The sequence below is a fragment of the Chiloscyllium plagiosum genome, unplaced genomic scaffold (genome assembly GCF_037043375.1).
Source record: "Chiloscyllium plagiosum isolate Xiang-an unplaced genomic scaffold, Cpla_swu_hap1 HiC_scaffold_3, whole genome shotgun sequence".
In the NCBI taxonomy this organism is placed as follows: domain Eukaryota; kingdom Metazoa; phylum Chordata; class Chondrichthyes; order Orectolobiformes; family Hemiscylliidae; genus Chiloscyllium; species Chiloscyllium plagiosum.
This window is the reverse complement of record NW_028270141.1, coordinates 149232394-149248631: the sequence shown is the minus strand read 5'-3', so window position 1 is coordinate 149248631 and position 16238 is coordinate 149232394. Positions and strand designations below refer to the sequence as shown.

Here is a 16238-nt window from a genome sequence, read left to right as displayed (position 1 = left end):
GGACTAGACTGGGACAGACTGGGATTGCTCTCCCTGGAGCAGAGGGGCTGGGAGTGGGGGATCTGATACAGCATGATGAGAGGTATAGACAGGGTAGACCATGAGAACATTTTCCCCATTGGCAGACATGTCTGAGCCCAGAGGGCATCAGTTCAGAGTGAGGAGTCAGTGGTTTAGACGGGAGGTAAGGTATTTTCACCCAGAGGCTGGTTGGAAGATGGAAGGGGCTGCCTGAGAGGGTGGTGCAGGCAGGATCTCCCCACAACATTGGAAAAGCACCTGGGTGAGCATTTCAAAAGCCTGGCATTGTAGGCCGTGGACCAAAGGCAGGTAAATGGGATCGATGTAGTCAGGTGTTTGTTGGTCAGCACAGAGACGGTCTGTGCTGTACTGACCTGTACTAATTGTCGATGATTAGTGGAGTGGTCAGACAGATCGCGATCCTTTGTGTCTGTGCTGCCTCTTTGTACGTTTGTACCCTTCATTCTAAAGATTAAAACTTGCTACTTGAATAAGATAATCTGCTGTTACACACAAACAGGCACTTTTGACGTTCATTATCTCGAAATATTGCACCTTCCCTGAGCCCCTCCCTCCATCCCATTGTGCCACAATGTGAAGGCATCAGCTCAGGTTACCTGTACATTAGTGAGTGACGGTGATGGGCATTAACCAGGGACTCACCGTGCTCCTGTACATTAGTGAGTGACGGTGATGGGCATTAACTAGGGATTCACTGTGCTCCTGTACATACTGACACTGAGTGTTACTGGTTGAGGAACATTCTGGTCTCCCTCCTATAGGAATGATGTTGTGAAACTTGAAAGGGTTCAGAAAAGATTTACAAGGATGTTGCCAGGGTTGGAGGGTTTGAGCTACAGGGAGAGGCTGAACAGGCTGGGGCTGTTTTCCCTGGAGCGTCGGAGGCTGAGGGGTGACCTTATAGAGGTTTACAAAATTATGAGGGGTGTGGATAGGATGAATAGGCAAAATCTTTTGTCTGGGGTCAGGGAGTCCAGAACTAGAGGGCATAGGTTAAGGGTGAGAGGGGAAAGATACAAAAGAGACCTAAGGGGCAACTTTTTCACACAGATGGTGGTGTGTGGATGGAATGAGCTGCCAGAGGAATTGGTGGAGGCTGGTACAATTGCAACATTTGTGGGCGGCACGGTGGCACAGTGGTTAGCACTGTTGCCTCACAGCACCAGAGACCCGGGTTCAATTCCCGCCTCAGGTGACTGACTGTGTGGAGTTTGCATATTCTCCCCATGTCTGCGTGGGTTTCCTCCGGGTGCTCCGGTTTCCTCCCACAGTCCAAAGATGTGCAGGTCAGGTGAACTGACCATGTTAAATTGCCCGTAGTGTTAGGTAATGGGTAAATGTAGGGGTAGGGGTGGGTTGCGCTTTGGCGGGTCGATGTGGACTTGTTGGGTCGAAGGACCTGTTTCCACACTGTAATCTAAACTAATCTAAAAAAAAGGCATCTGGATGGGTATATGAACAGGAAGGGTTTGGAGGGATATGGGCCGGGTGCTGGCAGGTGGGACTAGATTGGGTTGGGATATCTGGTCGGCATGGACGGGTTGGACCGAAGGATCTATTTCCATGCTGTACATCTCTATGACTCTATGTCTGGGGTGGTAATAATGCATGTCTTTATTGGTATCAGATTACAAGTTTGTAAACGTTTGGATGTGTAACAATTAGATTTCAGATCTATCCTCCTGGTTACTGAGAACCCAGGCCAGGCTGCCCCATTAGCTTCACTCCCTGATCTCGTCCTGAGCTCAGTCAGGGTGAAGCCCAGTTGTCCTCAGTAAACTGGGTTGGCAAAGGGGCCCCTGGCTGACATCCCGTCATTTCTGCCAAATGTGGGTGGCTTGCTGGGTGAGGGCAGTGTCAAAGTAATTCTCTTCACTCCCACTACTGTGCCCCTCCCCTTCCCCCTTGGCACAGTCATGAGAAGCTGGGAGAACATCAGGGGAAAAGCTGTCATTGCCCACCCAGTCTCGCCCCTTGGCAGTGACTGACCCTCAGTGACCCTCGGAGGGCACACTGCTGGCTGGGCAGCAGGCAGACCGAGACTAAAGCTCTGCCTCTCCAACCTGACCCCCTTCCCATGATCCATCACTTACTTGGCATAGGCCTTCTCCATCAGAGCACACCAGAACTCGTTCCAGTCACATGACCTGACGAAAATCAGCTGTCCCCTCTCATCGGTGGGAAGGAGATCATCGACTACAACATCCACCCATTCACCGAAATGCCAGAACTGCAATCAGAGAGAATAACAGGTCAATTTTTGCTGCTGTTTACCTATTATTTACTATCCATGCTACTTAACTCTGTGATCTGCCTGTATTGCTCACAAGACAAAACCTTTCACTGTACACGTGAAAATAAATTCAATTCAGTTCAAATCAATTCAATATGGCTGTTCCTGTATCTCAACGCCATGTCCCCATAACCCTTCCAAATCTGAAATTGTAGCGAGGTCTTACTTGTCTTGGTCTCCTGTGGTAGAGAATTCCACACATTTCACTGCCTGTTGACTGCAGAAACTTTCCTCATCTCTGTCTGATGCGGCCTACCCTGCACCCTGAGTGTTTCCTGGTTTTAAACTCTTCCCACCCAGGGGAAACATCCCCCCTGCACCGGGTCTATCCAAACCTGTGGGCATTTTTGTACATGTCAATCAGGTCCCCCTTCTCATTGTCCTCAACTCTTGGAGAGTACCGGGCCAATCAATCGAAATTCTTCTCATAGGACGGCCTTGCCATGCCTGGGATTAGCTGAGTGAGCCTCTGCTCCTATTGACCCGAGTATATTCTTTGTTTGGAAATAAATATGCAATCCTCTGCTCGTGTCTTTCATTGAGACTATTGGCAAGTCCTTCCTTCTCCAGGTGCGCCATGATAAAGGGCAGCAGCCAGGGGACCCTGTCATTTCAGGCTGGGATTTTAGAGCTTCCTCCTGCTCTGTTACACCTTGGTCTTCTGCTCTTTTCTCCCCCTCACTTCCCCTCTCTGGGTTGTGTTCACCTCAAATCACTTGGGGAAAATGGAAGTGAGAATGTCAGTGGCTCAGCTCGCCAGCAGCCTGAAGCTGGGTTCACTCAGATTCACCTCTGAACCATTATCAGAGGTACTGCTTCCAGGAGGTGTTAAATTGGGAGTTCTCCCGGAATCCCACCTACTTGTAGAGTCATAGAGAAACAGACCCTTCGGTCCAACCCGTCCATGCTGACCAGATATCCCAACCCAATCTAGTCTCACCTACCAGCACCCGGCCCATATCCCTCCAAACACTTCCGATTCATATACCCATCCAAATGTCCCTTAAGTGTTGCAATTGTACATTATTGATTAAAGCTGGTTTCTTCTTGTGGGAGCTTGCTGTGCTCAGGGGCTTCCTACTGTGCACCAGTGACCAAATTCCAAGGGCATTTAATTAGCTGCAAAATTAGCTGTGGGATGGCCTGAATGTGTGAGAGGTGCAATATAAATGTACCTCTTGCTCTATTTCATTTTGCCATGAAACTGTAATGTCTGTTATTCACCTGGGAGGGGATGGCTGCTGTTCGAGTCTCTCTCACACACACCAGTAAAAACAAGGCCATGTGTGTTAGGGAGGTTGAACACAGATCAGTCACCCAGCCACAGTGTAATGCAGGCCAGCATTTCCTCTTCACAAGCTGGCCAGTAATCTGGTGGGATAGCTCCCTGGTCTTTGATCGTCCCTGGTATTATGTGGATGGAGATTGAAGTCTGTTCCAGTTGTTATTATTTGGAGGTGCCGGTGTTGGACTGGGGTGGATAAAGTTAAAAATCACACACCACCACACTATAGTCCAACCAGTTTCGTTGGAAGCACTAGCTTTCAGAGCGCTGCTCCTTCATCAGGTGGTTGTGGAGTATAAGATCGTAGGACACAGAATTTATAGCAAGCGTTTACAGTGTGATGTGACTGAAATTGTATATTGAAAAAGATCTGGATTGTTTGTTATTAACCTTATCTCATACAGTACTATCCCTCTCATACTGTCTACTGCCATTATACACTTTTCACTGTACTCCCATTCTTGTGTAATTTGTGCAAGTAACAATAAATTTAATTCTAATCATAACTTGTGTGCCTCAAACATTTCATTCTCTTGCTGTACAATCTCTCCCTCCACTCTCCCTGGAATTGAGCCTCACAGCGTTTTGTCTGATTGATCCCCAGGACCTGTCCATCTGTCTCAGAACCCTCTTCATTTCTCCCCTCCAGAGGCCTCTCACCTTCGGGAACGAGCACTTCCTTCTCACGCAGACTGCCTATTATACCATGGAACTTGGACTCTCAGTCCTAAACGATCCGTATCCAAAGTAACCAAGATAAATAAATCACGTTTGCCCTTTCTGCTGAAGGTGTGACTGCGAACTCACTGTTTACTTTCCCTGAAGGTCTGTTATCAACGCGTTGCGAAACACCAACACAATCCTGCTCAGTTGAATGGTTTGTTTGAATGACTGATTTAAGCCATGCAAAGCTTGTGATTTTTATCTGTGTATTGTCATTATTTGACAAGTTCATACCATAGAGCTCTGTAAAATAAATGTCAAAGTCTCTTCATGTGCAAATACTACACTGAAGTTCAAGGAATTAAAGGCCACATATAGCCCTGAGCCTACTCTATCAATCTGAATATCAATTTTAATCTGTACTGTCACTCCATCATCCTGAATATCAATGCTAACTTGGGCTGTCACTCCATCATCTCTGAGAGAAATGTATTGTTGGGGAGAGTTGTAGTTTATCAATTGGAAACAACAGTACAGAGTGTTGGTGAGGCCACACCTGGATTACTGCGACCAGTTTTCACCCCTGTATTTACGAGAGGATATACTGCATTCAGTTATGAGACCCTCTGAGAGTCTCAGATAAGTGTAAACATTAGTATTGTATGTATAAGGGAGGTCTTTGGTTTGTTAGATAGAATCAATTCCAATGTTTTGTTAAAAAAAAACCTAAAGAATTGCGGTTGCGGTAAATCAGAGACAAAATCAGAAATTGCTGGAAAAGCTCAGCAGGTCAGGCACGTCGGTGGAGAGAGTTCTCCAGTTCTGAGGAAGGGTCAAACAACCCGAAATGTTAACGCTGATGTCTCTCCACAGATGCTGCCAGACCTGCTGAGCTTTTCCAGCAACTTCTGTTGTTGTCAATGTTTTGTTTGTTTACTTGATATGAACTGCATTGGTGACTATTCTTGTATACAAAGAGTTGTTTTTATGAATAAAGTATACTTTTGAAATTTAAAAAAAGCAGTTTGAAAGAAAATCATTTATACTGAGTCCTGGGACCAAGGGGTTGCCTTATTAAGAATATTCAACAGGTTAGGCTTTTATTCATTCATGTTCAGAAGAATGAGGGATGACCTTATTGAATCATCCAAGATTCTGAGTGGGTTTGACAGGAAAGATGTTGAGTCAAGATTAGAGTGGTGCTGGAAAAGCACAGCAGGTCAGGCAGCATCCGAGGAGCAGGAAAAATCGACGTTTCGGATAAAAGCCCATCATCAGTGTTTTGCCTTGTTCGGGAGTGTTGAATTAACGTTCGCACAGAATAAGGAACTTACATTAAAACTGAGGTGAGGGAAATCTCTGCTTCCAGATGGCAGCATCCTCCAACCCATAGAGTTGTGAAGGTGAGATTTCAGGAAGTATTTAACAAGGAGATCAGTAGATTCCTGAAATATCAGCGGTTTGATGGCCACGAGAGGTTGGTATGAAAGAGGTTGAGGCCTTGGACAGATCAGCCATAATCTTGTTGAATGATAGGGTAGGCTTGATGAGCCAAATGGCCTACCCCTGTCCCTATTTCTTATGATCTTCCCCCACTAGTTTCCTGATGAAGGAGAGACACTCCGAAAGCTAGTGCTTCCAAATAAACCTGTTGGACTATAACCTGGTGTTGGGTGAGTTTTAGCTTTGTCCACCCCAGTCCAACACCGGTTCCTCTACAACATGTCTATTTCTGATGTTCTTCTACTTTCTGCTTTCACGATTGAAAAGCCTCACTCCAATCTGAATATTTGATTTCCTGGTTCTGGTCTCCGCCATCAGCGCAGTTACTTTCTCTGTATCTGTCATTTCCTTGCCCTACTGCATTTTCCTTCTAGGAACGAACCTTCGTAAACTCCATATAATCTTGTCGAAGCTTGGAAACTCTCCAAGGTCAATACAATATATCCTTGCTGACGTTGGCTGACCACCATGAAATGTTATCCTACAACTGCTGACTCAACACCATCGACAGAACCAAAACAAAAACTTCCTCCCCTTCGTGTACCAGCCTGCTTTGGATAAACACCAACATTCCACGGGCTACTCGAGTCACTGTCTGTGCCTAACCGCTAGTTTCTAACAATTTGCAAACAAAAGATCCGCATTTCTCCCTTATTCTCCTAGTTCCTCAACATTTGGGAAATGACCCCCATTTGTGTCTGATCCAAAGTCAACAATCTCACATGGCCCTGGTTTGAACGCTGTCAGAGTTTTATCAATGTCACATATTCTGTCCACATTCCATTGTAAATCCTGCTCTGTAACACTTACTGTATTCTGTAATCTTTGCAATCTCGCTCGTTGTCCAAGTCATTAACTTTTTAACGGACAGCTAAGACTCCAGCAGAGATCCCAACCACCACTGCTCCCCTTCACCTCCAACTCCAGCTTTCAACATGTCCAGCCATTTTCTACTTTTTTGCTGATGCTCTCCCATGTGGAACTTAATAAAATGTCTTTCAGAAGCCCATGTCGGTGACACCCATAGGCTTCCTGGTCTTCCACAGTTAGAGAGCTCCTTAAAACATTCACCGAGTCAAACATGAATTATTCTGCACAGTCTGCACTGACTCTCTGGAGTCTGAACTTTCCAGATGAAATCATTAACTCTATTTCTCTCTCCACTGTTGGTACCAGATATTTGGTGAATCTGTCTGCTTTGATTTCTGACTGTCTCTGTTCACGTTTGTTCATATTGGAAAGTGAGGTAGTGGCAATATCTCTGAGCAGGTAACCCAGAATACTGCAGGCTGACGTGGATTCAGATCACACTACAGCAGGTAGCAAAATTTGAATTAAATTTTGTTTAAAAATCTAGATTTATAAACTGGCCTAATCGTAACCATATTATAAATGACGTGCTTGATTGTAATCCAGAACACGAGATTAATGCTCTGAGGGCATTGGTTCAGATGGTGAATTTTGAATTCAAGATAAATCTGGAATAAAACGAATTTCATGATGACCATGTAAGTATAAAACCCATTTGGTTCACTAATGCCCTTCGGGGAATGTAATCAGCCAACCTTACGTGGTCTGACCTACATGTGACTCCAGACCCACCTCAATGTAACTCCAGACTCTGCCTTTGGGGCAATTAAGGATGGGCAAGGAATGTTGATCCAACCACTAACACCCACGCCCGCATGAACAGTCTTTTAAGATTCCCTTTAGTGAGGGAAATCTGCTGCGCTGACCTGGTCTGGCCTACATGTGGCTTCAGACTCCCAGCCAATGTGATTGCTCCTGACTACCCTCAGGGGAATAATACTCCAAATGTGCTCTGACCAGAGCCTTATACAGCCTCAGAGGTACATCCCTGCTTTTATATTCACGTCCTCTCAAAATAAATGCCATCATTGTATTTGCCTTCCAAACTACTGTCTCAACCTGCCAGTTTACCTTGCAACAGTCCTGGACTAGAACTCCCAAGCCTCTTTGCACTTCAGATTTCTGAATTTTCTCCCCAGTTAGAAAATTGTTTTCTCTCTCTGGGACATTATATAGCGATAGTGGGGTATACACACATATATAGGACACAGCAATTAGTGGGATCTTATGACAAATATATTACAAAGTAACATGGAATCATTGAATCCCTCCAGTGTGGATGGAAGTGGGCCATTCAGCCCATCAATTCCACACTGATCCTCCGAAGGGCATCCCACCCAGACCCACCCACCTACCTAATCGCTGTAACCCCATATTTCCCATGGCTAATTCACCTAACCTGCACATCTTTGGATTGTGGGAGGAAACCAGCGCAAACTTATGCAGACACGGGGAGAATGTGCAAGCTCCACGCAGACAGTCGCCCAAGGCTGGAATCGAACCTGGGACCCCGTGAGGCAGCAGTGCTAACCACTGAGCCACCTACAGTCAGGTAGGAATACAAATATATTACATTGCAACAGCAGGATATAGCAATATATTACGGTGAAACAATAGGGTATAGATGCAAATACACGACAGCAACAGTGCTGTTATTTACAGAGTAACAGTGGACTGTATGAACAGACACATCACCCCGTGATACTGACCCGGAAGTGAAAAATGCCGCAATAATTTCGTTGGAAGTCTTGATTAGGTGGCACCACATGAGCAAAAAGATCCCGTTCCATTGTCAGGGAGGACAATGCAGCCAGAAACCAGCAGTCTCCTGGAGAAAAAGGAACAATGCCACCAGTGTTAGAGACAGTCTCCCATCCTCCCACCAACCTGGTGCAGTCTCTGCCACCCACAATCCATGTTACTGTGCAGATTTGTTAGTGCTACTGGGGCCTTACAAAATGCACCAGACCCAGGGTGTATCTGGGACAGGGTGTAAGCAGATGGGTTTGGTTAGTGAGGGACTGCCCCTTCCCTTTCCCAACCCCATCAGCATCCAGGTACAGTTGGAAATTAATTACAAAAATAAATGAATGCTGACATAATAAAGATGGTAGGAGAGGTGGTGTGTTGTGACTGCAGGAGATGGGAGCTCCTGGACACTAGCTTAATCCAGCACCAACATAAGGCCATAAGATGTAGGAGCTGAACGAGGCCATTCAGCCCATTGTGTCTGCTGTGCCATTCAATGGGATCACGGCTGATCTGATTATCCTGAGCTCTACTTTCCTGCCTTTCCCCCAGACACCCTCGATTCTCTCACTGATTAAAAATCTGTCTACCTCAGCCTTGAACATATCGAATGACTCGGCCTCTGCAGCCCTCGGCAGTACAGAATCCACAGATTCACTATTCACTGAGGGAAAAACATTCCTCCTCATCTCCATCTTAAATGTGTGACCCCCTTATTCTGAGACGATGCACTCTGGTCCCAGGCTCTCCCACAATGGGAAACAACTTTTCAATATCTATCCTGTCATGTCCCCTCGAAATCTTGTGTGTTTTAATAAGGTTGCCTCTCAGTTAGCGAAATTCCAAAAAGTACAGGCCCAACCTACTCAACCTCTCCTCATAACACAGTCCCGCCATATGTGATATCGGTCTGGTGAACCTTCTCTGGACTGTCGCCAATGCCGGTATAGCCTACCTTAGATAATGGGGCCCAAACTGTTCACAGTTACCCGGCTGGTGTCTGATTAATGCCACGTTTTACTTTTATACTCCAATCCCTTTGAAATAAAGGCCAACATCTCATTTGCCTTCTCTTTTACCCACTGAACTTGGAGGCTTTTTGAGATTTAGGCACGAGGACTCCCTTAGCTTTGTGCAGTCTTTCCCCGTGTAAGTAATGTTCATCTCCTCTAGAAGAAGTATACGAAATAAGGTAGGTGAACTTGCAGCGTGGGTTGGTACCTGGGACTTCGATGTTGTGGCTATTTACGGAGACATGGGTAGAACAGGGACAGGATTGGCTGTTGCAGGTTCCAGGGTTTAAATGTTTTAGTAGGGTCAGAGGTGGGGGTAAAAGAGGGGGAGGTGTGGCATTGCTTGTCAAAGATCGTATTACAGCGGTGGAAAGGACGATGGATGAAGACTCGCCATCTGAGGTAGTTTGGGCTGAGGTTAGGAATAGGAAAGGTGAGGTCACCCTGTTAGGAGTTTTTTTACAGGCCTCCTAATAGTCCTAGAGACGTAGAAGAAAGGATTGCGAGGATGATTCAGGAGAAGAATGAAAGTAATAGGGTGGTTGTTATGGGGGACTTTAACTTTCCTGATATTGATTGGAAAAGCTCTAGCTCGAGTTCGTTAGATGGGTCGGTGTTTGTCCAATGTGTGCAGGAGGGTTTCCTGACACAATATGTAGACAGGCCAACAAGAGGTGAGGCCATACTGGATTTGGTTCTGGGTAACGAACCAGGCCAGGTGTTAGAATTAGAGGTAGGTGAGCACTTTGGGGACAGTGACCAGAATTCGGTGACTTTTACTCTAGTGATGGAGAGGGATAAGTGTGCACTACAGGGCAAGAGTTATAGCTGGGGTCAGGGAAATTATGATGCGGTGAGGCATGACTTAGGATGCGTGGCTTGGAAAAGTAAGCTTCAAGGCAAGGGCGTAATTGATACGTGGAGCTTGTTCAAGGAGAACTATTGAGTGTCCTTGATAAGTATGTACCTGTCAGGCAGGGAGGAAAGGGTCGTGTGAGGGAATCCCTTGTTAAATGGAAGAGGGCGGCCTATGTAAAGATGAGGCATGAAGGTTCAATTGGGGCGATTGAGAGTTATAGGGTAGCCAGGAAGGACCTGAAGAGAGAGCTAAGAGCAGCAAGGAGGGGACATGAAAGGTCCTTAGTTGGTAGGATTAGGGAAAACCCTAAGGCTTTCTATAGGTATGTCAGGAATAAAAGAATGACTAGGGTAGGAATAGGTCCAGTCAAGGATAGTAGTGGGAAGTTGCGTGTGGAGGTTGAAGAGATTGGGGAGACACTGAATGAATACTTTTCATCAGTATTCAATCAGGAACAGGACATTGTTGCCGATGTGAATACTGAGTCACAATTAATTAGAATGGACGGCTTTGAGGTATGTAGGGAAGAGGTGTTGGAAATTCTGGAAAGGGTGAAAATAGATAAGTCCCCTGGGCCTGATGGCATTTATCCTAGGATTCTCTGGGAAGCAAGGGAGGAGATTGCAGAGCCATTGGCCTTGGTTTTTATGTCCTCGTTGTCTACAGGAGTAGTGCCAGAAGATTGGAGGATAGCAAATGTGGTTCCCTTGTTCAAGAAGGGGAGTAGGGATAACCCTAGTAACTATAGGCCGGTGAGTCTCACTTCTGTTGTGGGCAAAGTCTTAGAGAGAATTGTAAGGGATAGGATTTATGAACATCTGGATAGGAATAATGTGATCAAGGATAGTCAGCATGGTTTTGTGAAGGGCAGGTCGTGCCTCACAAACCTTATTGAATTCTTTGAGAAGGTGACTAAGGAAGTGGACGAGGGTAAAGTGGTAGATGTGGTGTATATGGATTTTAGTAAGGCGTTTGATAAGGTTCCCCATGGTAGACTACTGCAAAAAATACAGAGGTATGGCATTGAGGGTGAGTTGGAGGTTTGGATTAGGAATTGGCTGGCTGGAAGAAGACAGAGGGTAGTAGTTGATGGTAAAGGTTCATCTTGGAGTGCCGTCACTAGCGGTGTTCCGCAAGGATCTGTTTTGGGACCATTGCTGTTTGTCATTTTTATAAATGATCTGGAGGAGAGGCTAGAAGGTTGGTGAGCAAGTTTGCGGATGATACGAAAGTTGGAGGAGTTGTTGACAGTGAGGAAGGATGTGGCAGGTTACAGCGGGATATAGATAAGCTGCAGAACTGGGCAGAAAGGTGGCAAATGGAGTTCAATGTAGCTAAGTGAGAGGTGATTCACTTTGGTAAGAGTAACAGAAAGATGGGGTACTGGGCTAATAGTCAGATATTTGGTAGTGTGGATGAACAGAGGGATCTTGGTGTCCATGTACACAGATCTTTGAAAGTTGCCACCCAGGTAAATAGTGCGGTGAAGAAGGCATATGGCATACTGGCTTTTATTGGTAGAGGAATTGAGTTCCGGAGTCCTGAGGTCATGTTGCAGTTGTATAAGACTCTGGTGCGACCGCATCTGGAGTATTGTGTGCAGTTTTGGTCGCCATACTATAGGAAGGATGTGGAGGCACTGGAACGGGTGCAGAGGAGGTTTACCAGGATGTTGCCTGGTATGGTAGGAAGATCGTATGAGGAAAGGCTGAGGCACTTGGGGTTGTTTTCATTGGAGAAAAGAAGGTTTAGGGGTGACTTGATAGAGGTGTGCAAGATGATTAGGGGTTTAGATAGGGTTGACCATGAGAACCTTTTTCCACGTATGGAGTCAGCTATTATGAGGGGGCATAGCTTTAAATTAAGGGGGGTAGGTATAGGACAGATGTTAGGGGTAGGTTCTTTACTCAGCGAGTCGTGAGTTCATGGAATGCCCTGCCAGTAGCAGTGGTGGACTCTCCCTCATTATGGGCATTTAAACGGGCATTGGATAGGCATATGGAGGATAGTGGGCTAGTGTAGGTTAGGTGGGCTTGGATCGGCGCAACATCGAGGGCCAAAGGGCCTGTACTGCGCTGTATTCTTCTATGTTCTATGTTCTATTCCTCCTACTGAAATACATGACCTCACATTTCCCCACATCATTGAGTCATAGAGATGTACAGCATGGAAACAGCCCCTTCGGTCCAACTCATCCATGCCGACCAGATATCCATAATTAATCTTGTCCCATTTGCCAGCACCCGGCCCTTTTCCCTCCAAACCCTTCCTATTCATATACACAGCCTCCGCCACTTCCTCTGGCAGCTCATTCCATACATGTACCACCCTCTGTGTGAAAAAGTTGCCCCTTAGGTTCCTTTTATATCTTTCCCCTCTCACCCTAAACCTATTCCCTCTCGTTCTGGACTCCCGGGAAGAGACCTTGCATATTTATCCTATCCATGCCCCTCATGATTTTATATATCTCTATAAGGTCACCTTTCAGCCTCCGACACTCCAGGGAAAACAGCCCCACCCTATTCAGCCTCTCCCTGTAGCTCAAATCCTCCAACCCTCCAAGATCCTTGTAAATCTTCTACTCCATCTGCCACATTTCTCTCCCACTCACTTAAACCCTTTATGCCCCTCTGCTAACGTTTTGAGTCACGCTCAGTACTGGTCTTCCCATTTATTCTTGTGTACTCTCCAGACATGAAAAACTGTGGTGAGTGGTTACAGCTCAAGGAAATTTTGGTCAGATTTTATGAGCTGCAGAGACTGTGACGTATCAAGGAGGGAGAGAGATACCTGGACACTTTATTCCAGCAAGTGGTCACACTCCTTTAGGATCTCTATGTTTGGGTCAGTGGTGTGGGACAGGAGTGAGTGACCACAAGTGAGAGGTGGGAAGGGAAACCCGAGAGTTGGAAAAGGTCAGGCCCTTTGCAATTCGTTAACAGGTTTGATGTTCTCTCGTCTTGTTTGATTGAGAGCAGGACCTGTGGGATGGATGAGTGAGATGACCATTGGTACAGGAGTTCATTTACCTGGGGAAGCCAAAAGGAATGTTTTGGTGGTAGGGTACAGCATATTCAGGGAGATTGACACTGTTCTGCGCAGCAAAGAATGTGAGTCCAGTGCCAGGGTTCAGGATATCAGGCAGGGCATTGGGAATGACATGGCGGTGAGCCCTCTGTTAATTAAACCAGACACCCAGAAAAGCTCACCTCGCCTCATAATCTGTTAAAATATAAGTGACAGAGAACTCCCAAATTCCACAATTTAATAAAAAAATCATTAATTTATTCTTTAACTCTTTAAAGTGAACATTAAACAACAACTATTCACAAATCTAAGCCTCCCCTTTCTCTTAACTGCATATTGTCTGCCTTCAGCTCTATAACAATATACTGTTCCAATAAAACACTTATTAAAATTACATCAACTTAATTTCAAAACTATACAGCAGTTGTCATCATCGGTGTCTTTCTTCTTCCGGCTGAAGATCTCCCTGCATCATCTTTTTTTTTATCTCAAATATGTTTGATATAAAAAGATACCTTTGATCGAGAGTGTTTCAATGGCAATTGCTCTGTCTGATTTTTCATACTCGCCAACATCAGATCTTATCATTGGTTCAATGTTGGCAAAACAATAAATTCAAACACGATTGGGTTTTAGTATCCTGGGGCATAATTTAAACTGAGTGGTTAAATTCAAATTGTTGTCAAAACAGCAACCAACTCAGGTATCCATTTCACAGCCAAATGTTACATATTTTCAATTTTCCAGTACATGCTGAGACTGCTATCTGTTCATAGCACAGGTGCTTGTCAGCTCTCAGTGCAGAACAGTATTCACTCTCCCTTAAAGGTACTGAGCATGCCTTTGACTTCACAACAAGAAGGATCCAGTTGTCATTGTCCATGGAGATACCAACAGTAAGGTAGAACTAGGAAAGACATTCCATTAAATTCAGAACCTCAAAGATACTAACCTCTAGAGTCTTACCTGCAAACTGGCAGAGGGTAAAGACAATTGGAGAGAGATGAATGTGTGGCCAAAGAGATTGGATTGTGAGAACTGGCCTCCAGTTCAGGGAGCAGTGTCAATACTGGGAAGCATGGACCTGGACCGCAGAAACAGTCTACATCTGAACCAGACTAGGGCTGGGGTTCCAGTGAATCACATAACTCGGGAAGTCTTAAAACTTGGGAGTTTTAAACTAAATGATGAAGGAAGAGATCAAATTTTGCAAGACATGGTAAATCAAAGAGCAGGATCAAAGAAAGAGAAAACTGTATTCGTTTTAAGAAATAAAACAAAAAACTGTCACAGCAAGGTTAGAGAGCAGAGAATGTAAGAGTAAATTCACAGGCCTAAGGACAAATCTAAAGGCTCTGTATCTGAGTGAATATAGGATTTTAAGCAAAACAGATGAACTAATTTTGCAATGAGGAAGAAATTAGTTTGACCTGACGGCTATTACAAAGGCATGACTTCAGGATGACCGAGCATGGGATCAAAGTGCACAGAACGTAACGGAAAGACAGGACTTGGAAACAGGCGGAGGGATTGTTAATCAATCATGTTAGAGCACGCCAAACAGCGATGACCTTATTTCAGGAAACAGGGATGTAGAAATAGTTTGGGTAGAGATGGGGAATAATAAAGGCAACTATTTTGTGTATTAGAATTGGACAGGCTTCCATAACAACACGATAGGATGGAGCAGAAAGGAAGTAAGAAGGGAATTTTGTCAGAAAGGTACAACAATAATAATGGGGGGTTTTATTTTATGAAGAGACTGAAAAATCAAGGTGGACAATGGTAGCCTGGGTGAGGAGTTCACAGAATGTTTCCAAGATAGTTTCTGAAAACAGCGTGTTCTGAAGCTGACTCCTGAGCGGGCTATTCAACTGGGAGGGTTCAAAAAGATGGAATTCATTAACGACCTTATTGTCAATGTCCTTTTTAGTAGCAGTGATCACAATATGATTGCATTTTACATTCAGTTTGAGGGAGAAAGGGATGGATCCAAGACAAGTATTTTAAACTTAGAAAATGGAAATTAACAACAGTGTCACCTTGGCTGGCGAAACAGGTTAAGGAAGAAGTCATTAGAGATCCCTGGTAGGCATTTGAGAGGTTATTTCAACATACACAGAATAAATGCATTCACATGAACTAGAAATGTAAAGGTAAGACTGTCGTTAGCAAAACAGATATTGAAGATAGTAACAAACTTGCAAAGGTGGTTAGGTTAGGAGAATTAACTGCACAAAAAGGAACTGCAAATAATGACCGGAAGATTAATAAAGAATGCAAAAAAGGCAGCTAAGTTAGAACACACTGGGGAGGGGGGGGTTTGTGGAACTATAACATGATATGGGGGGGGATTGGGAATTAGAACACACTGGGGGGGTATGTGGAACTATAACATGGTGTGGGGGGGGATTGGGAATTAGAACACACTGGGGGGGGTATGTGGAACTATAACATGGTGTGGGGGGGGATTGGGAATTAGAACTCACTGGGGGGGGTATGTGGAACTATAACATGGTGTGGGGGGGATTGGGAATTAGAACACACTGGGGGGGGTATGTGGAACAATAACATGGTGTGTGGGGGGGGATTGGGAATTAGAACACACTGGGGGGGGTATGAGGAACTATAACATGGTGTGGGGGGTGATTGGGAATTAGAACACACTGGGGGGTATGTGGAACTATAACATGGTGTGGGGGGGATTGGGAATTAGAACACACTGGGGGGGGGGTATGTGGAACTATAACATGGTGTGCGGGGGGATTGGGAATTAGAACACACTGGGGGGGGGGTATGTGGAACTATAACATGGTGTGGGGGGGGGATTGGGAATGAGAACATACTGGGAGGGGTATGTGGATCTATAACGTGGTGTGGGGGGGATTGGGAATTAGAACACACTGGGGGGGGGTTATGTGGAACTATAACATG

The 16238-nt window shown here is 45.2% G+C and overlaps 1 protein-coding gene across 1 annotated transcript in view; it reads right to left on the bottom strand.

The window, feature by feature from the left end:
• LOC122548527 (calpain-2 catalytic subunit-like) overlaps positions 1-16238 on the bottom strand; it is a 123352-nt gene that overhangs the window by 81196 nt on the left and 25918 nt on the right. The window contains exons 4-5 of the mRNA XM_087976803.1: positions 8366-8484; positions 2136-2272 (exon numbers count right to left, since the gene is read on the bottom strand). Coding sequence (XP_087832929.1) covers positions 2136-2272; positions 8366-8484 — 256 coding nt within the window. The remainder of the gene's footprint in view (positions 1-2135; positions 2273-8365; positions 8485-16238) is intronic.